This window comes from Vulpes vulpes, chromosome 8 (assembly GCF_048418805.1).
Source record: "Vulpes vulpes isolate BD-2025 chromosome 8, VulVul3, whole genome shotgun sequence".
In the NCBI taxonomy this organism is placed as follows: Eukaryota; Metazoa; Chordata; class Mammalia; order Carnivora; family Canidae; genus Vulpes; species Vulpes vulpes.
The window spans coordinates 8,453,718-8,477,300 of NC_132787.1; the positions used below are offsets into that span (position 1 = coordinate 8,453,718).

The 23,583-nt window shown below is 34.3% G+C and overlaps 1 protein-coding gene across 6 annotated transcripts in view; it reads right to left on the reverse strand.

Annotated features, from left to right (window-relative positions):
* ARID2 (AT-rich interaction domain 2) overlaps window positions 1-23,583 on the reverse strand; it is a 167,432-nt gene that overhangs the window by 45,119 nt on the left and 98,730 nt on the right. For 3 of the 6 annotated variants that reach the window (XM_026000163.2, XM_072765489.1, XM_072765487.1), the window contains 10 exons: window positions 18,599-18,665; window positions 18,256-18,506; window positions 17,833-17,929; window positions 17,532-17,741; window positions 16,517-16,684; window positions 9,983-10,064; window positions 7,927-8,061; window positions 7,091-7,287; window positions 3,962-6,825; window positions 1,440-1,553 (listed from right to left, as the gene is read on the reverse strand). In XM_026000163.2, the coding sequence (XP_025855948.1) occupies window positions 1,440-1,553; window positions 3,962-6,825; window positions 7,091-7,287; window positions 7,927-8,061; window positions 9,983-10,064; window positions 16,517-16,684; window positions 17,532-17,741; window positions 17,833-17,929; window positions 18,256-18,506; window positions 18,599-18,665 (4,185 nt within the window). The remainder of the gene's footprint in view (window positions 1-1,439; window positions 1,554-3,961; window positions 6,826-7,090; window positions 7,288-7,926; window positions 8,062-9,982; window positions 10,065-16,516; window positions 16,685-17,531; window positions 17,742-17,832; window positions 17,930-18,255; window positions 18,507-18,598; window positions 18,666-23,583) is intronic. The other 3 variants (XM_026000164.2, XM_072765490.1, XM_072765488.1) reach the window with 1 other exon arrangement.

The window sequence follows — 23,583 nt, forward strand, 5'->3', positions numbered from 1 at the left end:
CTGACACAAGATGTAATTGAAGGAACTGAGAAAGTATATTCTAAAACATAAGCAAATAAGGAAAGATACTCTGAAACAGTTATAAGGAACAATAATTAGATTTACTCTAAATGTGATGTAAGTGATTATGGTTAGTCTAAATGCAGACTTTGAGAACAGAATTAAGACAATTATAGAAATCACTGGAAAAGAGATCTCTGTGAGCATGGAAAAGTAACTCTAATTCTTAAAAATGAGGGTATGGGACAAGATAATATCTAGGTGTCTTTCTTTTTTTTTTTCTAGGTGTCTTTCTGCTCTAACATTCCCTCATGTTCTTAAACTACCAAGTTTTTTACTTTTATAAAGTATAAACCTAGGCAATCAATACATACCAAGCCTGGCTTATAGGAACATACTGAAATGCAAACAAAAAAATTATGTTTAGTGGTAATGCTTCTTAGTTTTTATTTTTATAATGTACTACTACTCTACAAAACTAAGCAGTAGTACTCTTAAGAAAATACTGAAATGATAATTCCTGTGGCTCTTGCTAAAATGATTTTGGCTATGACTAAATGCTGCCCCCTTGAGGCTACAGAGCTGCTTTCTGATGGGCTGAGTAATTTCAAACTCTTCATCAAAGAAAGGAAGGGACCAGAGAGACACTAAAATACAGTGTCACACAAAACCGTATCAGCAATGATTCCTAAGTGAAGGACACAGAACTGAGAAGGCATATATAAAACACCTTAAATACATCCTTAAGTAAACTATTTTTAGGGACAAGAATTCAGAATGTCTTCAGATCACGGGATTAACAGTTATAGTTGTGTTCAATATGTTTTACACGCTCCTGAAAAAGGCAAGTCTTTCAGTAAATATAATTATTTTTCTTTTTTATTCATTTTTATTTTTTTTCAAAATTTTTATTTATTATTTGACAGAGAGAGAGTAAGCATAAGCAGGGAGAGATGGAGCAGCAGACTCTCCACCAAACAGGGAGGCAGATGTGGGGCTTGATCCCAGGACCTTGGGATCATGACCCGAGCCAAAGGCAGAGGCTTAGCTGACTGAGCCACCCAGGTGCCCCTCATTTTTATTTTTTATATATTAATCTAGTTTGATGCCCCTAGAAGATACCAATTCATGAATAGTGGAAGAGGGTAGTGCTTTCAGAAATAGTTATCCTATAACTCGCAAATACAAGATTAAAAATAAGCAGCTACAAATAAAGAAATCTGCCTTGAAACAGGTACAATTTATTTTGTATTTCTATGAACTATCCAGCTAAATCTTAAACACAAAATCTATGGTTATATCAATTACTTTCACATATCTTTCTCCTTTTTGGTTGCTATTTTTTAAATAATGAAATTAATATAGCTGATTAATGGGAGTTAAAGGGAATAAAACTGAAAAAAGAAACACGAAGTAACAATGGTATTAGGAAGGATTACCTGTTGGCCATTCTCAGCAGGGACATTTCCCTGCAGTCTTTCCAGCCCTGAACATTCTGCAAGTCTCAAAGTCCCTTCTTGGGGTTCAGGTGCCTCCTTAATATCGCCAGAACCCTTGAAATGGTGGAAATAACAAGGTTTGGCTGAAAATTCACATTTAAAATCCTCTGTTTCCTCTACCCTTTTAAGGTACCAATTCAAATAGTGAATAAAATGGTGTTAAACCAAGGTCTACATAAAAGAAATTTAAAGAATCTGGGTAACAATGGAAATGATTTCCTATTAGCAGGCTCTTAAAAAGGCCCAACAGCTGACCTTTCAAAGGAAATTTATGATCCCATCTTGAACAGTTCATCTTTTTTAGCCTTTATGGCACTTTATTCTCATATATATGAAGGTAAAATACAGCAGTACTGCTATTACTATATACTATACTATATAGTACTGTATGTACTATATTACTGAGTGAGTACCTAACTATGTAGCAGTCACCAAGCTAAGTGTCACAAATACGAACCTCGATTTTTAATCCTTACTCTCCTAGATACTGTGCATGCTATTTCCTTTTCCTTGCAAAGTTTTAAATTTCTACGTGCCAATCAAATACTAATTTTAAAAATGAAGAATGTAGCTATTTTAAATAGACTATCTTCCTTGGGAGAATATATAGAAAAACCCATTTTTCAGGTTAGGAATAAAATGAAGTGATTTTATGGCTTGAATTAGATGCATATTTTGTCCAGTGTGTTAAGAAAAAGTTTTAGCATTAATGTCCTAAAATTGTAATTTAATATTACATTCTGTAATATAATAATTCAAATAATCAGTATGTTATATAATAAAGGGCTTTCTAGAACTTTTCAAGGAAATCTTTTAAAACAGTGGAGAAATGGGTTAAGAGGATGAATTTTTGTTTCAGACACACACCCAAGTGGTTCAATCTTGGAACCACTTCACATTTGTTGGTGATCTTGGATAAGTTATTTTGCATCTTGGAGCTTCATCTCTAAAACGGTAATAACAATTTTTACCTCATAGAGTTATTGAATATAATCACACTGGAAGATTAAGGACACACAAAAAAATGGGGATTCCTAATTTCACAGTAATGGAGTTTTTCTCTCATTTGGCTTAGTCTATTATAACTATTTAGGATTATGAGGGGAATCTGAGAGGAAAAAACAGAGTCAGGAACATAATCAAGATGAATTGGGAAATTATAAATGTAGGAAAAACTATGAAAATCCAACTTACTGAATGCTTATTATATGCCAGCCACTGCACTATTAAAAATATTTTAGTGTGTTTATTAATAAATGAAAAACAACTTGTAGCAGTTTGAGTATAGTATTTTTCGCTAAAACTTAGTATTAACTATTGCCATGTATACATCAACTAAATTCTCAACCTATTTAGGTACCTTGCAATAAAAATAAATCTAAGCAATACAGTAATTAACATATGAATTAAAATCTCATTATGCTCCCCGACAGCAACGTCCAGTTTTATCCACTCATATGAAAAAGGATGCACATCAGTGGACGAACTGTTCTGATGTTCTGTTCTTTCATTTTGCTGCGCCCCCATCCCCAGATTTGGTATTAATGCCAACAATGGCCACCATAGATCTGCTGTAAACACCAAGAGCAGACAGAAGAAACTCATGTCAGAGGAGTGCTGGCAGAGTTAGTAATAGTCACAGAAGGTTCTGGCTATGTAGTACTTAGGAAAGAGAATGAAGAAAAAGTAATCCAGGAAATTAGGTGAAAGACAACTGTTAAGCAAACCCTTAGTTTCAGTGGAAACAGTACACAAGATCTTAAAATTTTTACAGGGACAACGAACCCTCAATTCAGTAGAACTGATCCTAGAAAATACTTTTTTTACTTAATGGTACAACAGTGATTGGACGGTAGATTATTAAAGAGGTGATGGCAGAAACATGATAGTAGGGCAAAGGAGTAAGAAACACAAAAGCAAGAATATCAGTATAGCTGAAAGAAATTGAAATTATAATACTTTTTAAAGAATAAAGGCAACTAAGTCAATATATAAATATAATAAGAAAACACTTAATAAACTTATGGGATCCATTTTTTTTTTTTTTTTACAAAAGAACGGTGAAAAGAGCCACAAAAACATTCCCATGTCAAAATCAAATACAGGATCTCCCTTTTGAAGTGCTTTTAGTATATCCCCCCCCAACCAAAGGAAACTTCTTCTTCTTTTTTTTTTTTTTTTTTTCCCAAAGGAGACTAACTTACATTTAAAAAGACTCTCCAGAAGATGTCAGGTTAGCAAGTGCTCCTCTATCCTGGGTCTACAAAATTACTAATTTGGGTCTATAACAAAATTCAAGAGTCTTTAAACCACATCCTTAAGTTCAAAAAGATTCTTTAAACCATCTGTTAATACAATTAACTCTTCAGGATGACACACAGAACAAGAGTGCACATTCCCCTAAAATCCTATGTACAAGTAGGAAAATTTTTAAGAGAAACGTTGACAGCAGAATGACTTACCTGTGGGACCACATTCTGTACGTATGTTGGTGGATGCTGCTGCTTTTGCTGAACAGCACTTTCTATTGCTACTTTAGCTACCGTGCTTGGATCTGCTCCTGCTGGCACGGCAACCATTGTTGCACTGCAGCCAGCATTGTTGGGGTCACTGATTGTAACAATTCTAACTCCTACTTTATTTGGAATTCCTGTGACTGTTTCCCTATCATTATCCTCTGCTGGCCTCTTTACAGTTTTGCATTCTGCTGTGCCATTTGTAGACCGAACGTCAGATGATAGGGCAGGAGAATGGGACACTCTTGATCCTGAGTGGGGAACTGCTATGATTTGATGCCCCTGTATAACAGAGGTTGTAGAATGTGGTGAGACAACTACACTTGGGCGTTGCTGAGGCACATCTGAATTCAAACTTGAAGCTAGAGGTCCATTAGGCAAGTCAGTACCACTAAACTGCTGTGTTACCACATTTGGAGCCTCTTGTATACTGCTTACAGATGGTGAACCACCCAAAGTTAATATAGGTCCATTAGAAATTCTTTCTAGTTGATCACCTTTGGCAGTATCTTGCTGAGTGGCATCTAAAGTCCCTTGTGGTTCCACTGGAGATATCTCACCGTTTCCTACATGATTGGAAGTTTTGTGATTTGGAATGTTTTTGTTTAAATGAGAACCATCTCCCTTATCAAAATCACAGATTCCATTAACTAGAGGTTTTTTCAAATCACTTTTGATATCCGGCATGTCCATTTGTTCCAAGTTCTGTTTTCCAGATGTTCCATTCTCACCTAATTCTAACGATGGCCCATTACTGATTAGTGAGCACTGATTAGCCTCACTTTGAATTTTCCCTGAGTTTGAAGGAGGTAGACTTGAGTCACTGTACTTTCTCCCATTTAAAAGACTTCCCACCTGCATTTCATTTTCCTTTGTATCCCCATTGCTGGTGTTCGTGGTTCCTCGCCGGCAGGACGGGTTCTCCATTACTTCAATTTTACGTTCGTGAACATGTAAACCTGTTGCTTCTTTTGCTTCCTCCTCCTTTTGGCAAATTATCTTATCACCTTTGAATGGGGGAGTAGCAGTAGTACAGGATGATTGTCCAGCTGGAGATGTCTGAGTGGCTGGAAGCGTTTGCACCTGAAGTCCAACTCCTGCCTGCGTCCCACTCATGGTAATTCCTGCTGGAGCAATGAGCTGAGTTGCATTTCCCTGACTCACAGTTGCAGTTGCAAAACTTGTATTTGGCACAACTGTTATGGTTACCTGGTTGCCAGAAGTCCCTTGGAAAATGGTTGCTGGGCTGTTTGAAATCAGTGGGCCTGGTAATATTTGTAAGTTCGAGATAGGTACGGTTTGCACTCCGCCTGTGGGTGGCATTGCACTTTGTACCAACTGAACATTTTGCTGCCCAACCAACAGCTGCTGAGCTGAAGACTGCCCCTGCACTCCAAAACCTGCTGCTTGGTTATTGGCCACCTGGTATACCACCTGAGGGCTGGGAGCTCTCGCGTTATTAGGGGGAGGAATCTGTGGAGCTGGGAGAATTAGCTTACCACCCGGTGTCGAAGGGCCACGCTTTGGAAGCAGCAACTGTTTTATCAGACTTGACTCACCAGAAGCAGGCTGACCAACGCCTGCATTCGCTTGCTGTGGCTGAACTTGCATCTGTACTTGTTGGGGCTGCTGAACCTGTACTTGTACCTGTTGCGGTGAGGGTGCTGGTGAATGCTGCTGCTGTTGCTGCCTTTTCACAGATAGCATCTGACTGACGGTAGGAGGTGGTCCCTGTGATTGAGGGGTGGAAGATGATGACATGGCAGTAGGGACTTGGTTATTAGTAACTGGGACAGGTGATGGTGAGGAAGATGGAGTTATGTTTGGTTGCCCAGTTAACTGAACTGTCTGACCAGCTGGAAGAGCTGCTGGATTAGCAAGAACAATTTGGTGAATGGCTGGTGCATAAGTCTGACCTTGTTGAGCTGGCTGGCTTACAATCACTACACTCTGTTGGGTTGGCTGCTGTGGTTGTTGAATGGGCTGTTGTACCACCGTTGATGAAACTTGCTGAGAAGGGAGAGGTTTTGGTGCAATGTTCTGAAACCCTACCCTTGAGGGTTGTGGACTTGGGACACCAGCAATGGTAACCATTTGTCCCGTAGCTACCTGAAAATTCTGTACTGAAGTTGCTGAGACAATATTGGATGCAGAAGTTGTTACATACTGTGAAGGTGCTATGATAACAGTGTCTTGCGGCTGGCTACCAGCTGACGTCTGTTGAGATGAAGTTTGCACAGGTTGGGGTGATGTGGTGATTAACTGTTGACCCTGTGATACTGAAGAAGTACATGCTGGTATGTTCTGTACTCTGCCAAATATATGACTCTGTGGGACAGCTTGTTGAATTACTGTAACAGGAGTGCCGGAAGGTATCTGTCCTGGTACCACTGTGTGTAATGGAGACTGTTGTGGAATTACAGATGGATGATGAAGCAATGTCTGGGAATTTACAACCGTAACAGGTTGTGGCCCTGTACTGTGATTCTGAACCACAGAATTCTGAGCAGCTCCACCTCCCACAGCAATGCTAACAGGAACTGCTGTCTGGGATATAGAATTCTGGATTACTGTAGCCTTAACAACTTCACAAGGAATTGGAGCTTTATTTTGAATGACAGTCACTGGAGCATTTTGCTGCTGGTGGGTATGAACTGCAGGATTTGGTGGAATTCTGGAAACAGTCTGTGCCACAGTATGAACACCTTGTACTGGAAAAGACATTTGTGTTGCAGTCAAATTTGAAGACTGGTTGGTAACAGAAGTCCTCTGAAAATGGTTTCCTACAGTTTGTGGTCCATGAGGGATTCCTGAAAATATGAGGGAAAAGTCAAAATTCATAAGGAAAGGACTGAAAAGCTGAATGTAGGCATTGTTTCACTTAATACAAAAGAAAAATCCTTTTAAGAAATTAACATTTAACAGCTCTGAATCATATGAATATGATAAAAGTAACAGAATAAGCAAAATATGCAACTGGAAAAACAAGGAAAAATTATTCATTTAAATCTATATAATATACTGTTTCATTTTGTTTGTTAAGTTAGTAATACTTAAAAACTCAAAAATTAATACCTGCAGGTGAAGGACTTGGAGATACATCAGGAACAGAATCAACACGAACAACAGGAGTAGAAACTGGTTGCTGCTGATAGTACATCTGAATGGGAAGTGGTATAGCCCTCCTTTTTACTCCTACTACATGAATATGTGCCTGCCCGTTGCTACTGGAATCCTCCACTCTCTTCACTGTATGATTTGGAAAGACCGTTCTGTAAAGTACACACATAACTTAGTTTTATAAACTAGCACACGAGCAAAAAACACTTCAAACAATGTTTACATGAACAGCAGCGGGATAGTTACTGCTACTAATACGAACCAGTATGATTCATATAGATCTATTCTGTAAGGGTGGGAAGCAAAGAAAAAATATAAAAGATCAATTTCCCAATTTTTAAAATCATTATTAACATTGTTGGGTTTTAAATAATTCTATACCATATCTAATGAACAAAGAAGCTGCATCTAGGCAATGTCTATTTTATGAACTTTTGCAAAATATCAAAAGCCTTGATATTTGAAGATAAGAGTATTAGTTGTAGACTATTATTCAAGATAAAAAGGGCAAAAGTCATGTCTCTAACATATTTCAGTGGGTAGAAAGAAGTTTTTCCCTTCTCTTTCTTTGATAAGCCTCATAATGTTTAAACACAAACATGAGGTTTGATTTCCAAAAATCTCCTTGTATTTAAATTTCCATCTTACTACAACATAGCCTATATGAAATTTCAAGTAGTAGAAATATTTAAAAGTAGATAGATAGTTGGTATTTTCCCCAAAGAGCAAGAGATGTTCTAGGTGATTCAAATTAACTTTGTTTAAAGTTAATAACTAAACATCCTACCTACCTAAGACATTTATAAAATCCAGTTGAAGTTAGGATTCCACCACGAGCTAATTTACTGCACGTTGAGAGGTACTCAGAATACATCTCTGCTCGAGAGACAGAACAGTCTGGATTTACTTCAAAATGAGCATTTAGCCTAAAAAGGAGAAAAATAAATGGCATTATGCAATATATTACAGTAGAGTTCATATTTAAATATAGTAAAACTATTTGAAGGCAATGTATCATAAGGTAATATTTATGCCTGTCAATCAAATTTCACTATCTCATGTTATTAGCAAAAATGCATGCTAGGTTTTAGCCTGACGAAACTAAATAAAAGGAGATTAATTATTTAATCATATTTATTTTAGTATAAAAAATCATTAACAACAAATATAAAAACTATGTTCACATCTCAGTGAGAATAGGGTTGGTCTGTTGGCAAAAAAAAATTCTACAACAAATAAGTTTTATTTAGTCAATACCTACTCAATTTCCTGTCTTGCAATAATTAAAATATAACAGAAATTCCCAATAATGAGCTATTTCCATTGGCGATGTAGAAAATGGAGGAAAAACTGAACTAAAATTAAACTTTTGCTCTCTCTTGGATCAAATTCCTTAAGAAAAAAACTTACCCAAGCTTCTGACTACTCTTTAAGACAATCCTACTTCTCCCATGTCTCACACTCCCATTCCCCAATTTAAGAAACTTCTATTACTAATGCATCACAAAATTAATTCAAACTTCAATTTGTCTTTTCCATCCACACATAAGTTAGAACTGAAGGTCAAATTATCTTCACAAGATTCTTTTCTAGGACTTACTATACACATAAAAAGCCAACTTATAGTTGTTTATATAAACCGAATCAAATAATACTTAAAACAGTTCTCTCCCCCTTCCCCACTAGAACTAGCAGAAATGTACAAATGCGATTTAGAAGACCAAATCTATTCCTAACACACACACACATTTTACTGTGCGTGTAGTAGATACTTTTTCCAGTGTTCATAATTCTTTGAGTACTGAGTTTTCAAAAGGACTAGACATTAAACTTTTTTTTTTGGTTTTAGTGTAGAAGATAAACATTTCCAAGTATTACTGGAAGAGATTCATCAAGTATAAGGGGCAAAAATATAGGAGGTGGAGGAAAAAAGCAAATAATTAGGGATATTTAAAACTATAAACCTGATTTTAAGCAAAGTAGAAAAGTCTAGAGAAAACTGCCACAGGAACAAAGATATGAAAGCACCAAAAATATGGAACACAGAATGACAGGAACATGGAATGGGAGACAAAAAATGTTAAAGAATGGGAGAGAAGGGATCAAAGAAAGGAAATTTTTAAGTAATAGATCATCAGAAAGTGATCTTTTATATTCAACCTGTAAATCTAAAGAATTTAAGTTGGAATTTATAAACTGTGTGGAAGCTATTATCGATGAGAAAATGAAATCTAGCCAAGTCTATATTTATTTTTTTCAGAAAGTGGCTGATACAGGATTACTCAGTCTTCTCAGATAAAATATAATTTTCAAGTTGTTTATTTCCACGTAAACCCACTAACTATTGTATCATTTGATTCACTTCCCCTTACTATGACCAAAGAGGAAAAATTAACTATCAATGAACAGGAAGTATTGCTTGTGATGAAAAAGAAGAGATATTTAACAACAAAACCTGGTTTTACTTTCTTAAAGACAGCCCAGTTCAGTTTTAATGAAACATTAATTTAAGAAATAAAAATCCTACAATCTGACAAATCTTATTTTTCACAAAGACAGAGATAACATTTTAACACAAATTTTACTCTGAAAAGAAGTGGTGCAATTTAATGATATTCTCGTCAAAGATTATTTTAATTGTGAAGATTCTGATGTTTTTCTTTCAAATTATTCTAAAATGCAGGTGAAATGATTTTACATTGTCCTTTCTTTGGATAAATGATATTCTACTCTGACTAAAAAGAAATACAGAATAAAACATTCTGGATGACTGTTGAAATACATTTCCTTTTCTTTTTTGCTTTATTCTTCCCAAGGATAAAGCCTTAATAGAAATAAACCACTTACCACTGACAAGCAAACTTCTCACTATCTATTTCCACTATTCCTGGAGGTGGAGCAACATGCTGTGCTACAACTGCTCTGGAAGCTAAAGAAAAAAATACATTAGCTACATCATTTGTAAAAACTTAGTCACTATATGCCATGTTTAGTTCATGGATACTGAAACAATATTCACAACGAGTATCTTTTTAAAAGGGTATAAACATAATGAAAATATACAAATTTGAGAAAGAAACTTATTATAATGGAGCACATATCATACCAGGCAGTGTCTTAGATGCTTTATATAAACTCCTTTTTTAACTTTACAATCATTCAAATAATAACAATAATATGGATTATATAGCTAATATAAACTCTGTTTTTCCCATGGGTCAGACATTGAGTTAAATACATATATTATTTTAATTCTCCTGTGAGATGGGTACACATAAGGAAACAGACTCAAAGTGATTAAAATAACTAGCCCAAGGTCACACAGCTGAACATACCAGTAAATAAGAAGCAGTATAGTTATAGAAGCAGAGAATATCAGAAATAATCACTTCACTTCTGAATTTAGAAGACTAACTCTGCAAGCAGCATATATGACACTTTTGGAAAAAGGTGAACAAAAAGTCTGAACTAATTTAAAGTCCTATATTCAAGAAAGGATTTTTATATTACTATTATTCTGGGGGAAAAAATCAGTTGTAATAATAGTTTTGAAGTATACCTTTTGTCCTAAGAGAGGGAAGATGGTTGGGTAAAAAATGTACTAGCTATTGATCTTAAGACAATACCAATTTCTGAGATTTTACTCATGATATCTTTTAAAACAATTAAACTCCAATGAATAAACTAAATCATCTATTATTTTCTAACAAGTTGAACAGATCTGTAGAAAAATAAATGTTTTCTGCTGTATATAAAGGAACTAATGAAAACATGAAAAATGTGATTATATTAACTTAGTCATATTGTAATTTATAAATATGAATCTTAAATATTTATAAAATGAAAAATTCTGCTTCAGCATTATTTTATAGTTTCTAAACTTATAAAATGTACCCACTATTTTTCATATAACATTTTAGCGAAACTCAGAACCCTCAAACAGAACAAATGTATTTCTAAATTTCTAAATAATAATCAAAGGAGCTCTACAGCACAGTCAAATCTGTGAATGATCGAAAGCAATCTTGACTTTTGTTTGATGAAGCCCCCAAGCTTTCATTGGGATAAGAGCTAATAAGCAGCCACTTACTGAACATTTACTCTGTATCAAGCCACTTACATTTATAAAATACTGTTTGTTTTAATCTTATTTATAGACATAAATTTAATTATCCCCATTTTGCTAATGAAAAAAATTAAGCTCAGAGATTAAGTTTACAAAGAAACACATGATGGAAATGGCACAGCTGTATGTAGCTGGAAAACCTATTAGGGGTATTGGATTTGAATCCAGGTCTGTCAAATTTCAGGTACCATACTATGACATGCTATTTCTTAATAGAACAAAATAATTACAACCAAAATTATTTTCCTGGTGCAACCACAGCTTATCTTTTCCTAACTTGATGACACCATTACAGAAAATATCCGAGCAGGGCCTGAACCTATGTGGAAATCTTCCTCCTTTTTCTTTACCAATTACATTACTAGAGCATATACCCTACTTAGACTGGATTCTCATGAATCAATTAATGACCAATTGAGTAAAATATAAGAAATTATGTTTAAATTATAAAAGTTTTAAAAATAATGCATAAACAATAAAGCAGCCACAATTAAGAATATAAACTGGAACCATAGAATTACTATAAAAGTGGCTATAAACTGAGAAGCATTCGCTCAGAATGATACCTGAAGACATTCCAAATGATACAAAGGGACTTGTATTTTAAAAGGAATCAATTTCCAGGGGCACCTGGGTGGCTCAGCCAGTTGAACAGTTGACTCTTGATTTCAACTCAGCTCATGATCTCAGGATTATGGGATTGAGCCCTCACACAGGCTCCATACTCAGTGGGGAGTCTGCTTGAGATTCTCTCTCACTCTGCCTCTGTCCCTTCTCTACTCTCTTTCCCTATCTCCCTTAAAATAAATAAATAAAAATCTTTAAAAGAAATCATTCTCCAGATACTCAACTTTTGTATATATTCCTTCCTAAAACCTCTCTTCTCCCATTTTGGAACAGAAAGTCTTAACTTTCATCCATCCTTTATAGTAATGCAGGTTATGGTTAAAGGCATGGCTCTGTGGCTGGCTCTAGAGTTTCAGCACTTAACTAGCTGTGTAACCATGGGCAAGTTACTTAACCTCTGTTTATAAAAAGGGGAAAAGTAATAGTACACTGACCTCATAGATAGTTATTAGGATTAGAGAAGTTTATATAGAAGTCACTTAAAACAATGTTTGGCACATAGTTAGCACTATATAATTGTCACCTATGATGTGATGATGATGATAAATGATGTAAAAACCAAATGGAGAATTAGAATCATTAGAATTCACAAAGCTTCTTTTAACCAAGGTATTATGGTAGGGCTTCCTGTCTACATTTTATGAATGTTTTATATATTATAGTTAAGAGCAATGTTTGGGCATGACATATTGAGTATTCTGGCCATTTGGTGTTTTATAAATTCAGATCTAGAGTGATGACAAATTTTCTTTAATGTCCTTCCCTCCTCTATCCTTCAACTACTGTCAAAAAGGGCATTATTTTTGAGGCAGAATCTTGTAGAAGTAAAGCACAGAGAATTTTTTAAAGAAATACTGAAAGTGGTGGCATTTTATTTCAGATGATAAACTTATGGCTAGTTAAATTATCTTAGAATTCTGAAGTAAGGAAAGTGTCATGGGAACACCTATTTATACTTTCTTGGAAACAAAAATAAAATTGGACTTCTAAGTGATGGAAACTGAGGCCAATTAGGCAAGATACTTTTTTTTTTTTTTAAGATTTTATTTATTTATTCATGAGAGACAACACAGAGAGAGAGAGAGAGAGGCAGAGACACAGGCAGAGGGAGAAGCAGGCTCCATGCAGGGAGCCTGACGTGGGACTTGGTCCCGGGTCTCCAGGATCACACCCTGGGCTGAAGGCAGCGCTAAACAGCTGAGCCACCCAGGCTGCCCGATACTTTTGATAATAAATACTAAGTTTATCAGTTAGATTATGTGTCAGACATTTTCTATAACTGGGATAAATCTGCAGGTCTAAGGTTTTGACAAAAAAAAGTACTCAAAGCACGTGATAAAAGCACCTTATCAAAAAACGATCCTGAACAATATTTCAATTTTCCAAACCCAGTGGTCCTCAAAGTAGAGTCCCCTGACCTGCAGTATCAGCATCTCATGAGAAATTGTTAGAAATTAAAATTCTCTAGTCCACCTAATTCAGAAATTCAGGGTATGGAGCCTAGAAATCAGTGTGTAGGGCAGCCTGGGTGGCTCAGCGGTTTGAGCGCCTGTCTTCAGCCCAGGGTGTGATCTTGGAGACCCGGGATCGAGTCCTGCATCGGGCTCCCTGCATGGAGCCTGCTTCTCCCTCTGCCTGTGTCTGTGTCTCTCTCTCTGTGTCTATCATGAATAAATAAATAAAATCTTAAAAAAAAAAAAAAATCAGTGTGTAAACCCACCAGCCAATTGTGATGTACCCTAAAGCTTGAGAACCACTGTGCTAATACTTGACTATATCAGGTTAAACAAGGTGCACCTAAGCAAGAGTCAGCAAGTATATTTTATAGTCATATCTTGTTCGTATCTTTTTCACATATTTCCAATAAAATTTAAAAATAAATATAATGACTAGGCAACAAATTCTCTTATTTCAATAAAATCAAAGAACTCAAGTTGCCAGAAGATCATTAAATATAGTTTTAATAATTTTGGACAATTCTGAAGCTCAAAGAATTTTAAGTTCTATCCTTAGCTATTTATTGATGTGAACCAGATTTTCAAATTAAATCTATAAAAAGGAAAAATGGAGATAGTATTAATGTTGAACCCAGTTTCACTCTAGAACTAAAAAAATACTCATTCTGGGAATACTAGAGTAACATTTTCCAGAGAACTATCTCATTAAAAGAGATGAACTTCCAATTACTACTTTGTCATGTACAGTTGTTTCATGTACTGTTTAATTCTAAAACTTATAATGATAAAATTTTAAAAACTTAAAACTTTACAGAGTAACAGGAAATTGAAAAAGTTAAAATACCTACATTAATAGCTGCTACTATTGATAGAGTGGTGGATATGAGTTCAAAGAGAAAGAGGCTACAATAAAATTTCTGTGATTAAGGGTTTATGTACTTTTTAAATGGATGATGGCAAATATCAATATTCCACTGGATACAGAAAGTATTTTTTATTTTAAAATGTTAATTTAATATACACAAAAGAATTATTTATTACTATTTAAATTATAATGAAAAAATTTGGATGTCAAACTAAAAGTGGGTGAAAGATTACATAAGTTTTCATAGATAGTAATGAGGGGAAGTGAGCAAAACCTTTGCAGAGGACCATTCCAAAGGTAAATAGTATTAAAGAGATAATGGGGAGGGTGGGAGGTCAAACTATAAATGATAACTAATCAAGCAATTAGAAGTTATCATTCATGATGAGCAAGTAAAATGCTCACCAGTTCAAAAGTGAATTTTAGGTCTTTAGAGGCTTATTCCCATGTCTACCAACGAATTACTATATATATATGAACTATATATATACTATATATATATGAACAAGTCACAGATTCTCAACATTTAATTTCATCCATTTGCCAAATGATGACCAAATCTTAGTTGGGGGGATGGTCAGTGATAAGGCAAAAATCAGTAGCTTTCATCAAAATTACCCTTAAATATTCTTCAAATGGCCCTTTATATTTTAGTGTATCACTGACAATTAGTCCCTTGCTTTGCTGAACAAGTTTCTCTCTGGCTCTCAGTTAATTTAATCTACAATTTCTTCTTTGAGGATAGGAATATACCCCCATGACCCAGTTAACTGGCAAAAAGAACTGTTTCATTTGTCAAGGTTGAGAAAACATTACTATTTGCTGATTCCCCAGAATGGACTGGCTATTTAACATCTATTGCCTGCAGGTGAAAGTTACTGAGTAGGTTAGTAGTCAAAATTATCTATTTTTTTCCTGCTTTATTATTTATCCAATTCTATTAGGTGACACCAAGTAAGTTAAATGCACATATGATACAACTAACTCTACCATAAACTTTAGAAGGACATAGTGGAAATCCATAAAATATGTGATATATATTACATACTTTTTGTGTGAATAGAGTAGTATATAATTGTGATACTATGAGTTAGAGTAGAGGAGAGACTGGTACCATGACTAAATGAGAGGACAACAAATAGCTGAGAGATGTGATGGAAATCTGAACTAAGGCATTACTGCACTGGCAATTGAAGAAGCCAAGGTATTTAGGAAGAAAGACTCAACAAGATTTGGTGATTAAATGGATGTGGTAATTAAAGATAAAAAATGAAATTTTTGAATTAAAGGTAGTGGGAGAAGTTGATGATCTAAATGTATTTTAGGCTGAAAGGAAAAAGCAGGTAAAGAAAAAGAGGTTTAAGATACAGGAATGAGGAGACTGATATTCAGAGCACAGATTCAGAAGCTGACATCTCTGAAGACAAGGGGAAGTTGAAGGAAAATGAGTTCAGATGCTAATAAGTTTGTAAGTGAAGGGGTAACAAGTTGAAGAAATTCATGCTACCTGGCTTCCATATTAATTGTAAAGTGAGAAGTAATAAGATCAACTGAGAAAAAGAGTATCCTCCATTAACACAAGGGAAGAGAAATATTTTGGGAATGGTGGGAGGTGGAAAGAGCAGATGAGGTGAAAGATGGATTGTTTTGTTAAGACAAATGAAGGCAGAGAAAGCACTCCCAAAAAGGCAGAGAATGCTAAAATATAAAAATGACAATTCAAAACAAGCCAGGAAAAAGAAGTCCAAGGACTGAAGAGAATGCTCATTATTAGACAGCTATGATTCCTAATTAAAGACATTTGAGTTAAATAGAATTACCCAAGAGACCCTAAGAAAGGTGCACAAGTGCAGGTACACATGCTTATAAATGTGTCATGTGTGTACATATGCACGTGTGTCTGATTCAAAGCTCTGATTCTATGGATTTGGTTCAGGTATTAGGAGGTATTATATTTATGTACTTGGATACCAGCTGGGAGAATTATAAGGTTAACTTACTCTTGGCATACCGACTTCCAATGACAAAATCACAAATAAGAAGTCCACTGGGGCACTTCATATTGTTCTCACAATTGTAAATATCTAATCCCTCACATTCTTCTAAATGTCTTTAAAAAAAAATCTATTATGCTATTCTTCCTTCGTGCTCACTTTGGTCCTACTGCTCCTAGAATCTAAGAAATTGAAGCTCATACTTAAGTTCTGCTTTAGCCTATTCCATTATGTAATATCAGTTCCCTGTACTGTATATTTACGTCTTATACACCCATAACCATACTGAAAATGTTATGTAAAAACACTAACCTGGGGCAGATGCTACATGGGTCTGGGTTTGGACTTGCTCTACAGCTTGTGGCCTAATTTCAGATAAAACTTGATGACTGGAACTTGGATGTTCGACGAGTTTTACTGCAGCTAGTGCGTCAGGGCCAAACATTTGAATATCCATAGAAACCAGACACACTAACATATCTAAAATAAATTAAAAACCAATAGTTATTAATGATATTATCAAACAAACAATGACATCACTGAAAAACACATGCCATACAGAATAGCTGCTTCTCAAATGCCAGTCTATGAATCACTGTACATCAGAATTATCTGTAAATCTTTTAAAAAAAGATTTTTAGGCTCAATCTCTGAAGACTGATTTAGTAGCTCTGGGATGGGGATTAGGTATCTTTATTTTAGAAAAGTTTCCCAACTGATTCTGATGTGTAGTTAGATTTAGGAACCATTGATATGGAAAGTGACATCTTAATTTCTCAAGAATAATTTCAAGCCAAATCTCTATTAACTCTGGTTTTAGTATTTATATCAAAGACAGAAATCATTTTAATAAATGAGTAAATGTTAATATGACCTACTTTCACAATTGTGTTTAAAACTGATAAGCCACTATAGAGGTAGTAATTTAATAGTACCATTACCAGCAACTTCTACAAACACAAGGAAACTTTTTCACTCAGCTTCAGTTTCTTAATTGTAGCAGCTGACCATTTGAAACAGAAAGACCTGCTCCTCAGAGTGATAACAGTCTTACTGGGGTTGTTTGGTTGAAATTGATAAGTAATAACAGAAATACAGAAAGGAATAGGAATTATTGATAGCCGCATATACCCTGGTCTCTAAACCACAGAGCTTCTTGCTAATCTAAAACACGCAGGAAGAGTAACACAAACAAGTATGTCTGAATGAGTAAGGACTCCTCAAAATAAACAGTAGACCCCAAATATCAATTGTAATTTAGTACAGCACCCCATTAAATACTTTTCTCCTCAATAAAGGAAGAAAGATTTCTTTGGTTTAGTCTTACCTATGCTCTTTTCTACTTTTGCAATTTTTGTGCAGGCAACATCTCCCATTTCTGTGAGCATATATAGCACCTCAAGTGTTGAGATCACGAGCAGCACATCAGGTAAAGTGAGATGACAAATGATCTCTCTATATGAGTCTTGATCGACATATTCACAAATCAAAACACCATTATCTTCTGCTTTGCAAAGATTTCCCAAAATTTCCATGCCTGAAAAGTATATGTACACAAACATGAATTTATTTTTTAACAGATAAGAAATCTGTGCATGTTATACACAGAAAATTAAGTAAGCACTTACCCCTCATCTTTAAAAATCTATCCCTTGACATTAGGCATTTTGTAACAGTATGAAACATCAGATGAGTAGTTTTAAAATCGACAGGGTCCAATAGAAGCTGGAAAAAAGAAAAGACACTATTGTTGAGGTAGCCCTCTTCAGTGTTGTATACTTCAAATTTAATAAAAATTAATAGAACAGTATTGCCTATGTTTTAAAAATGGTAATTACTGTGGGAATAGCCATCACTAAATCTAGAGCATCACTTCAAATATTTCTTCCAAAAAAGCATGTCAAACTATACCACTTTAGGCAAAATTGTATGTAAGTCTACATTTCATATCCTGTAAGTATAGCAAATATAATAATGCTGCATACTAAAATTTTAAAGTAAATATCATTGCTAACTATCAAAACTGTCTTAAGTTACTATCACATGCTTACCTCAGCTGCAATATTTCCTAATGTGTCAAGGCCTAATTGCCTTAGAGAAATAAAATGACTATGTGCAGAAAGTAATAGGAAACGAAGACAGGTACGATTAGCTGCCAAGAGCTTAACATTGCCCTCCTCAAAGGAAAGATTTCGCAAAATCACTGCAATCTGAAGTACCCGTTGTCCTTCAATATCATTAATGCCCAGCTTTCGAGGTGGATGAAATAAAGATTCCCAAATCCATTCTCCTGATGTACCTTCTATAACAGAAAACACATATTTTATTTAAATTGATAATTCATTTATTATTGTAGATATTTCAAAGTTATTTAAATTGTTCTTATTGCCTTACCATGAGACTTGTTTCTGTCAGAAATGAGGTCACGTACTTCATTGTCATCAACAATGTCTTTCCAAAACTGTAATTAAGAAATTATTATACTAAATTCTGATATTTGAAACAACTATTCTATTACTTTAAAAATAGTCAAATACACTAAAAAATTTCCATTATATACTTAGTTATTTTTAAAGAGGGAGAGAAAGGGGGGTGGGGAGGGCAAGAGGGAGAGATTTTTTTCTTTTTTTTTTAATGACAGGGGAAGAGTAAAAGGGGAAGGGAGAGACAGGGAGAGAGAGAACCTTAAGCAGACTCCAAGCCCAGCATGGAGCCTTACATGTGGCTCCTTCTCACAACTCTAAGATAATGACCTGAGCTGAAATCAAGAGTTTGACACATAACTGAATGAGCCACACAGGTCCCTAAATTTGTACTTTAAAAAAATCCATACAGACATCATTATGTGCTATATATTTAATTACTGGACATAAATATGAGAATGGCCAGAAAAAGTATTCAAAGAGATTGGGCAAATAATTTTTTTAAAAGGTTCAAAGATGTTAACCTAGAGATTGAAGAAGCACTCCAAACAATGAAGAAAGATAAAGATGTGTAAGAACATCAAAATAAAATAATAAAATTCCTGAAAAGCAAAGACAAAAAAGAACCCCAACTAGAATGCAAAGACAGAAAAAGAACAGATAATATGAAAAAGGACAACAACTAAACTGATAGCAGACTTTCTAAAAAAATAAAATAGAATAATAGAAACCATAAGACAATGGGACATTTTCTAAGTGATGGAAGAATATATCTCCTAAACTAAAATCTTTAAACAGTGAAACTGCCCTTTAAAAATGAAAACTGGCAAAGGAAAACTGAGATAACTCATCTACAAAACAGCACTAAGGAAAAATACATGAAAAGGTAGATGTGGTTTAAATTAAAATAAATAATAAATGAATAAAATACTAAAAACAATGTCTTATGAGGTAAAAATATGCATAAAATTAAAATCTAAGGAAAAAAAAGCCTAGAAGACTTTTTTTCTCAGGCCATAATGGAGTAACTGGTAATTCGGCAGTCATCTTCCTATCATAAAACCAGTATGTATAAAACAACTGTTTTCAGAGATTAGACAACACAGCAATGCAAAACTTTAATTGCTGGAATATGGAAAACAAATGAAGTGAGTTCAATCACTTCCTTATAGTTTTATAGGACACTCTATACAGCACAGGGACAATAAATCCAAGAGATCATAGCAATTTCTAAGCTGAGGAAGCTGATCAGAGTTCAGCAAGGACAATAGAACTAGAATTTGAGAGCAAATTTGCTAGAAAGAGGAGTCATGAAGAAAAAGAACTCAACTAATCTGCACAAGAATGCTTTGAACTGATTGCTGAGTACTAAAACTACACATATGATGGCTAAAATCCAAAACACCAAGCAAAAAATGAAGAGAACTAATGAAGAGCTATAACTGAACTCACAAAATAGAGAAAATTCATTAAATACCCTGCTAATTCAAGAGAAATCCAAACAAAGCCATACCTTAGGTGTAGGAATAAACTGGTGCTAGAGTAAAGGCTAATCTATCTCAAAAAAAAAAAAAAAAAAGAAAAGAAAGAAAAAAAATGGCTAATCTATCTGAATCACAGCAAAGCTTTAAAACAATCTTCTAAAAGATACGTCACAATCCATATGTCAATTAAAAACAGGCCAGAACAAAGTTCTACATTCTTAAAAGTCACCAAAATCCAAACACTCAATAATGTCACATTCCCAATATGCATATCTAATAAAAAAAATTACTTCATGTAAAAAGAAAGTAGGAAACATGACCCATAACTAAGACAAAAATAGTTTCAACAAAAACAGACTCAAGATGGAATTACCAAAGCTTTAAAAACATTTTTAATACAATTTTTATTTTTTATTAAATATGGGCAAAGATTTAAAGGAAAGTATAAGCATAATTAGGAGAAAAATGGGAAGATATGGGAGAGAATCAAATAGAATTGCTAGAGCTGAAAAACATAGTACCTAAAATTTAAAAATATGACTAGATAGGCTTAACAGGATAAGAGAAAATGAAAACAAAAGAAACTATCCATGAGGTACACAGAAAAAAAAGGTCTAAAAACAATAAACAGAACTTTTGTAGCCTGTGAGACAATATATGGTCTAACATTTGGATAAACACAGTCTCAGAAAAATAGGAGAAGAAAGAAAAAATCTGAATTGCCAAAATATTCCAAATTTCATGAAAAATACAAAAGATCTAACTAAGTCCCAAGCAAGAAACATGAAGAAAACATCAACAAAACACATCCCGACCAAAATAAAAATCAATGATTGAGAGCACTTTGAAAGCAGTCAGAGAAAAAAGATCATACAAGACAATAAGATTAAAACTGACTTGTCAGGAAAAATGCAAATGAGATGGCAATGAAACATTACCTTAAAACTGCTCAGATGATAGTTTACAAGCACAATTTTATATCCAGCAAAAATACCTTTCAAACATAAAGGCAAAATAAAATTTTCAGGAAAATAAAAGAACCAAAATTCAACCACATCAATAATTTCATGAAGTATAATTGGCCTGAATACACTGATGAGAAGGAAGAAATTGCATAAAAAGCAAATTACAGGAAAGGAGGAGGCAAGATCCAACTATAAGCTATCTTTAAGAAACTGTATGTAAAACTACAGATGAAAAGGGCCTAGTCAATTAGGGATCTGACTCTTGTTTCTAGGTCAGGTTGCCATCTCAGGGTCATGAAATCAAGCCCTGCATCAAGCTCCATGCTCATCATGGAATCTGCTTGGGATTCTTTCTTCCTCTCCTGCTCTTTCTCTCTCTCTCAAATAAATAGATCTTAAAAAAAAAAAAAACAAAACAGATGAAATGTATAAGGAAGAAAAAGATATACCATAAAAATATTAATCATAAGAAAGCTGGTGTAGGAACACCTGGGTGGCTCAGTCAGTTAAGCATCTGCCTTCAGCTCAGGTCATGATCCCAGGATCCTGGGATCAAGTCCCAGGTTGGGCTCCCTGCTCAGCGGGGAGTCTTGCTTCTCCCTCTCCCTCTGCCCTGCTTGTTCTCTCTCTCTCTCTCTCTCAAAATCTTAAATAAGGAAAGGAAGGAAGAAAAAAAGAGAGAAAGAAAGCTGTTGTAGATAAATTACACCAGTGAAGAGACTTCAGGAGATGGCATATTACTAGAGGTCAGAGTAATATTATGTAATGATAAATAGGTTAAGTTATCAAGAAAATGTAATAATCTTAAGTATATAGGCAACACAGGTTCAAAATACACAAACACTGACAGAACTAAAAGAAGATATAAACCTTAATACTGTTGATGATTTTAACACTTGCCTCAGGAAATTATAGAATAATTATACAGAAAAGCATAATGATACAAAAATCTTGAACACTGTCGAATACTTTGACTTGTTATTAATAAACCTTCATACAACAATAGTAGAGAATACATTGTTTTCGAGTGTGCATGAAACATTCACTAAGACCATATGATAAGCCATAAAACAAGTCTTTATAAGTTTAAAGGATCTTATCTGGGGTGTCAGGGTGGCTCTTGCTAAAGTCAAGATCTAGAGATCATGGGACTGAGTCCCATGTAAGGTTCTGCAGTGTGTGGGAGGCTGCTTAAAAATTCTCTCCCTCTGCTCCCTGTTCCCAACCCTCCTCATGTATGCACACTAAATAAATAAATAAATAAATAAATAAATAAATAAATAAATAACATATAGATTATGTTCTTGGACAACAATGGTGTGATTAAAAATGAATCAACAATAGTACTAATAGTAAAAGCTACTTTGAAAAAAAATTAAATGGCATACTTCTATATTAGCCATAAATCAGAGAAGAAATCATGAGACATGAGAAAATTCCTTGAATTCCTTGAAAATTCCTTGAAATGATAATGAAAACATAAGAAAATTTGTGGGATACAACTCAAGCAGTGTATAGAAGGAATTTATAGCTTTATATACTGACATTAAACAAGAAGGAAAGTTTAAAACCAATGTTCTAAGATTCTATTTTAAGAAGTCTGAAAAAGAGCAAAGTAATGCATAACAAGTACAGTAAATACAAATCAAAAGTGAAGTAAATGGAGATGAGAGTTATTCTAATGTCCCTGCATTATCTAAAAAGTGGTGAAAGTACGAATTTGCTAAATTAGTAAAAATTAAAATTATAATCTCTAGTGTAACCACTAAGAGAACAGAAAAAGTGTATAAATATCAAACTAATATTAGGCAGAATAAACAATAATCAGTTAAATCAATTTTTTTAAAAAAAGGTAAAAAAGGAGGAAGGGAAGAAAACAAAACCAAAAAGGTAAGACATAGAGAAACCAATTCAAGGCACTGCACATTTAAACACAATTATATCAAAATTTAATAAATGCACTATTTTTTTAAGATTTTTTTTTTTTTTTTAATTTTGAGAAAGAGAGAGCATGAGTAAGGAGGATAGGGAGAAGCAAGCTCCCTGCTGGGGAGGGAGCCCAACTAAATGCACTAATTTATTAAAACAAAGTTTTTCACAATGGAATAAAAAGCCCAAACATATGTTGTTAATTAAAAATAGGCACAAAAAACATTTAAAATACAAGGATAAGAAAGGTTCAAAGCAAAATGGAGCCATATAAACCAAAAACAAATGGAAGATGGTATTATGTTGATATAAAAACATCAACAAAAAAGTAGACTTAAAGGTAAAAAGGATACTTATATGTTCAACTGACCAGAAAGTTTTAACATCTATAATGTACAATACATATCAGTATTGAAATATAAGCAGAACTATATGAAAACTCATCTCCACAATCACACTGGGTGTTAACATACCTCTTTCCATAAATGAAGAAATAAATGGACAAAAAAGCCAGTACTGACATGTAAATATGAATATCATGATTAACCATGTTGTCCTGACACACAGAAATTTACACC